The sequence below is a fragment of the Ambystoma mexicanum genome, chromosome 7q (assembly GCF_040938575.1).
Source record: "Ambystoma mexicanum isolate Mex_15411 chromosome 7q, UKY_AmexF1_1, whole genome shotgun sequence".
Classification (NCBI taxonomy): Eukaryota; Metazoa; Chordata; class Amphibia; order Caudata; family Ambystomatidae; genus Ambystoma; species Ambystoma mexicanum.
This window is the reverse complement of record NC_090941.1, coordinates 1,074,638,301-1,074,644,189: the sequence shown is the minus strand read 5'-3', so window position 1 is coordinate 1,074,644,189 and position 5,889 is coordinate 1,074,638,301. Positions and strand designations below refer to the sequence as shown.

The 5,889-nt window shown below is 40.6% G+C and overlaps 1 protein-coding gene across 1 annotated transcript; it reads left to right on the top strand.

Annotated features, from left to right (window-relative positions):
* The first annotated feature begins 4,377 nt into the window (after positions 1 to 4,377).
* On the top strand, positions 4,378 to 5,343 carry LOC138528169 (olfactory receptor 56A4-like). The gene has a single exon (XM_069639622.1). It carries the CDS (start codon positions 4,378 to 4,380, stop codon positions 5,341 to 5,343), a length of 966 nt encoding a protein of 321 aa, XP_069495723.1.
* The last annotated feature ends 546 nt before the right edge of the window (positions 5,344 to 5,889 follow it).

Genomic DNA, 5,889 nt, shown 5'->3' with positions numbered 1-5,889 from the left:
ACTCATGTTATGATTCTGAATTCTAACATCCCGATTCCCGACCACCCCGATCCCAGATATTTCCCCCATAGTTTGATATGATGGAGACCTTGTTGAGGGACCTAAATGTGATGGCAAGGGAGGATTATCGTGGTCTATTGAGGAGGCACCATGTGATAAATCATCAAGGTTATGTAAATATATACCTTCAATTTGAGCTGGATGGAGCACTGCAGGTGAGCTAGGACCCAGGGAAATACGACAATATTTTTCCCATTCGTTGATGAGTGCGGGAGCCATAATGGAAACATCGGATAGCTTATTTTTATTAATCTTAGTGGCAGAAGAAAAGGATTTTATACATTTGAATGGGGTCGTGTATATAGGTATTTTTGAATCATCCTGCATGTGAGCCTTGCCCATGAATTAATCAAACTTTGGTCCTATACTTTTACCTACATCATCATTCGGTTCAACTGACAATGATTGGAGGCTATAAGAGAACGTGTTACCGTCCATTTCACGTTATTTTTGTTGCAAATCATAAGGCACAGGAGCGGATTCATTCAGGGTGGAATCGTGTAGCTGAATAGGCGCTGTACCATCAAGTGCCGCATCAGACTTAGCTTTAGTAAAACTTTTACCACTTCTTAAACTGCCAACCATGATCAAACAATTGATTAGAACCAGCGAAAAATAAACCCACTTTGAAAATTATTAAAAATCAAAAGTGCACAAGTGAGCACATTGATTTTGAAGCAACAATAACCAGGTGCAATTGACACAATTTACTTGAAAAATGAATTAGCCTATGTTTGGGCACCCGACACCCGCCACACCGTGAAACAGTCCAACAGTACACTTGCGATACACTTCCGGTGCGCGTAACCGGAGAGGTAATAGATGTCTTCACCAATCAGAATCCAGGAGGAGGGAGGAACTGATGACGGTGTGGGGAGGTGTCTAAGAAACCTAATAGAAAGATTCTTTACTTTGATGAAGCAGCAAGTCCAGACCTACAAACAAGCAAGAACGAGTAAAGCAATAGTACTAATAGTACTAGTAAATATAAAGATTATGGAAAGTTACTTTTGTCCGTTCAAATACAGCAGCAGCAGCGTGTTTTGCAGCACGGCAACCTTCCTCTTGTGCACTCGAGTGGGTCAATGCAAGATGGCTCGACCACAAGCATTTCGTCCCAAAAACACAGTAAGGCGCAAGGTGTACGAGGTGTGCAGTCCAACAGTACACTTGCGATACACTTCCGGTGCACGCGCGATGCGCGTAACCAGAGAGGTAATAGATGTCTTCACCAATCAGAATCCAGGAGGAGGGAGGAACTGATGACGGTGTGGGGAGGTGTTTTTGTCCGGTCAAATACAGCAGCAACAGCATGTTTTGCAGCACGCCAACCTTCCTCTTGTGCACTCGTGTGGGTCAATGCAAGACGGCTTGACCACGAGTATGTAATCCCGAAAATACAGTAAGGCACAAGGTGTACGAGGTGTGCAGTCGAACAGTACACTTGCGATACACTATTCATACTTTGATCGGGATCTGACCGACAGGTGGGTACATATCACGGAATGGTAAAGAATATTTTACTTGTTACAGAAATGTATTATGGTAACAATTGACCTTGTAGTTAATCAACTACTAAGTTTCATAGTGACGATGCAGTAGGTCACGTGTTTAAGGGAATGGGTTTAGATAATGATCGAGCTTCCCAAGGTCACAATGTATAATTCAAGCGAATGGTGTAACCGAGCAGCTTTGGATTGAGCACTTTTCTGTGTTTTACTCACTCCCGGACGGTGGTGTGGGAGTGGAATCTTGTAAATTGAAGACCTTCTTTCTCAAGTTTGATTTGGCTGATATTCATCTTTATATTAAAAAGGCAAGCAATTCTAGAGCTTATGGTCCGGATGGACTTTCAAATTAAGTCTTGAAAAAAAATCCAGAAACTTGGCCCAAAATATTATTTTGCATATTCTCTGCCATAAACAGAACACAGGTGTTACCTCCTTCATGGGGACACTCTATTATTGTTACCATCTATAAAAAGGGTGACCGGCAACTTCCAATGAGCTACAGGCCTATTGCTCTTTTGGATGCGCCAGGTAAAATATTTTCACCACTAATATTAAGGGACCTTAATGATTGGACACAAAGATCCAAATTAAGAGACCATTATCAAGCTGGCTTTGTCAAGGGTTTGGGTACAATCCCGAACATCATGGCTTTGAATGTGATAAAATCTGAAATGGCCACCAGAAATTAATTGCTCTATTTATCGTTTGTTGATTTTCAAGGCGCCTTTGACTCAATTAATCGGCATTTGCTATACCAAAAATTGGTTGCTTATAAGTGCCCTCCTTCTCTATGTACACCAGCACGACTATGCAGGTTAGAATTAATTTGGATTACTGACAGCGCAATTTGCAACTTATCGCGGCCTTAAACAGGGTTGTATCCTGGCATCAACAATCTTCAATCTGTTTATATTGGACATGGGTAATGCCTTCCGCAATGTGGTAAGTGATCCTCCAAAACGAAGGCAATCCAAAATATGCTATTTGTTATATGCAGCAATCTTGTGTTACTATCCCAAACACCAGTAGGCCTTCAAAACATGATAAAGACCCTTGATACCTATGTAGAACAAAACAATCTTGTAATAAATACAGACAAGACGCAGGTCCATATCTGTAGTCCAAATGGTAGAACTAAGCACAGGCCATATAAGTGGTACTTGAATAAGGTGGCATTGAAACTGTCCTGGAATATAAATATTTGGGCATTACAATTGCTGGGCAACTGAAGTGTGAGACTAACAATATAAAACTTAAAAGTAAATTGCAAACTTTAACTGCTTAAGCTAAAATTATAACACGAAAATGTGGCAAATTCTCATTAAAGCAGACTGTGTTATAGTACCAATAAAAAGTGATTCCCACCTTATTGTATGGAGTAGAAGCATGTATCCCTAAAGAGCAATGTTGGTGGGACAAAATTGAGTCGGGTTTTTGGAAACACATTTTATGTTTACCCAAATGCACGCCACTCCCATTCATTCGATTTGAAGTTGGGTTAATATCAGTACATGCTCATGTTTTATGGAAAATGTCAGTGGTTCTAAGTAAGTGTTTGTTGAATACTAATGTTCCAAATATATTGGGAATTGTAGCCCAATACCTTTTAGCATCACAGCATATGCTGCCAAAAATGTGGCTAATGTTTACCCTGAATGTCTTGGCGGATGCATCTGTTGATTTGGATTTATTACTGGACAATCCTGATCAGGCTAAGATTAAAATCTATCAGCACGACTGGATTGCGAATCGATCTAAATGTTTGATATACAGGGATTTTAATACAGCATTGTTTGGCCATAAACAAATGTGTGTCATGGCTGATTATCTGGCTATGTGTCCATCTCCTCAAATAAGAAGTCAGTATCTCTGATTCAGGTTAAACCTCTGGCCTGCGCATGATGTGTTAGCCAGGAGAAAAATAATATTACCTGGACAAAATTTTTGTCGATTTTGCAAGAATAGACGTGTGAGAGAAACACTTCAACATTGTATTGTATCATGTCCTGCGTTAAAGGAAAGGATAGAAAGATACTTTAAGTCCCTTATCATGTCTTATTCTTTCAGAGATCCTGAAGAAATTTGGTATTGTCTTTTTGTATATATAAAACTAGCTGTTCGTATTGCAATAGTGCAATTTCTGGAATTACTGTTTCCCTGAACACTAAAGTATTTGAGTTGTGTATAAATGGGCATTATAGGAAGTAACTATGATACAAATTTTGATCCAATTTGGATTTGATGGAAATTTTATGTTGGATATATGTTTAAATGACGTGTACATAATGATGTTGATTTGATTGTATTTATATTTGAAAAGTTGATTATATCAGCTAACCATATAAAAAATAAAAAAATTAAAAAGTTTAGATAATGTGTGGCCAGTAGGACAATGGACTATAGGGAATAATTAGAATTGTGTATAGATGCTAGCCAATGGGGAGAGTGGGACCATGTTGTGATCTTTTTTATGCATAGTTCTGTTCAATTGAATGTTTCCGTTGTAAAAGATGTAACTTCTTTGGGTGAGGTGCGCTCTTTGTTAGTTCGTCCTACAGTACTGTCTGATACTTTTGCATGTAATAAAACTTAGTTTTCCTTGCAAACGGTGCATCGATTATTTGGTCGGTCGGGTTTTCAGGCATTCACCCTACACCAACCTCACTGAAGCTGTTTGTATAGTATTTAATAGGGCCTTAATATATGTATAAAGGAATTAATACATGTGTTTGGATTTTCTAAAACAGGTATTTACTTTTTCTGTTTTCAGAAGGTTGTATAAGCCTAAAGGGGGCTACCTGTGAAGATGCTGACCTCCAATGCCACCCATGTGCAGGCCACAGAGTTTGTTCTACGATGCTTTTCAGTGGAGTTGAGCAGGTGGAGGGGTCTTGTTTCTGCTTCTCTTCTGGCACTCTTCCTTGTTGCTACGTCTGCCAACCTGACGTTGCTGCTGGTCATCCGCATGGAACAGCGCCTACATGAGCCCATGCACTATTTACTCAGTATGCTGTCCATACTGGACCTTACTGTGGCCTTGTGTGTTGTCCCTCAAGTCTTAGGCAACATTTGGTTTGACTCAAAAAATATTAGTGCTACACTCTGCTTTACTCAATTGTACTTCATCCTCACCTTCAATGGCTTCCAGTCTGGGCTTCTCATGGTGATGGCCTATGACCGTTATGTTGCAATATGCAGACCCCTCCAGTACCCTTTGATCATTAACAATACCTTGCTGCTGAAAACAGCTGTTTTTGTGGTGGGACGATCCGCAATTCTCACCATACCAACTGTAGTTTCCCTTTCACAGCTGAATTACTGCGCCAGCAATGTGATAGACCGCTGCTACTGTGAGAACGTTCCACTGGCAAATATTGCATGCAACAGTAAACCTGCAAATGGCATCTATGTTATATTCTTACTCTGTTTCACATTAATATTGGACCTGGGCTTAATCACATTTTCATACTTTATGATCCTCCGAGTTGTTCTACAACTCCGATCGCAAGGGGCCACAACCAAGGCATTCAGCACCTGCGCTTCCCATTTACTTGTGATCACCTTCCTTTATTCCTCTCAAGTTGCCTTATTACTAGCAAATAGATTGGGGCAGCAACTTTCGCCTGATTTTCACTCCCTTTTCGCCATACTGTACTGTCTTCTTCCACAGGTCTTCAACCCGCTTGTGTATGGCTTGAGAACCAAAGAAATTCGAGAACGGGCTGTTGCCATATTCAGAAATGTCAAAGTGAATACAATCATTGCAAACTAGGCAGAAAGACTTGTTTAATGGCATATGTGTAATACGTTCAAGACTGACACATTGAATAATAGACGAGAGAATGTGAATTAAGGATAGTTAAGTCAAAAAGGAGTTCTGCAGCCACTAGAGGATAGAGTCTGCCGCTAGAGAATAGAGTCTGCCACTAGAGGAAAAAGTCTGTCAATAGAGGAATGAGCCTGCCACTAGAGGATAGAGTCTGCCACTAGAGGAAAGAGTCTGACACTAGAGGAAAGAGTCTGTCAATAGAGGAATGAGTCTGCCACTAGAGGATAGAGTCTGCCACTAGAGGAAAGAGTCTGTCAATAGAGGAATGAGTCTGCCACTAGAGGATAGAGTCTGCCACTAGAGAGAGGAAAGAGTCTGCCACTAGAGGAAAGAGTCTGCCACTAGAGGACAGAGTCTACCACTAGCGGATAGAGTCTGCCACTAGAGGATGGAGTCTGCCAATAGAGGAAAGAGTCTGCCAATAGAGTAAAGAGTCTACCAATAGAGGATAGAGTCTGTTACTAGAGGATAGAGTCTGTTACTAGAGGA

Coding starts and splice junctions, on each gene's coding strand:
- LOC138528169 (XM_069639622.1), top strand. CDS start 4,378: ATGCTGACCTCCAATGCCACCCATGTGCAGGCCACAGAGTTTGTTCTA.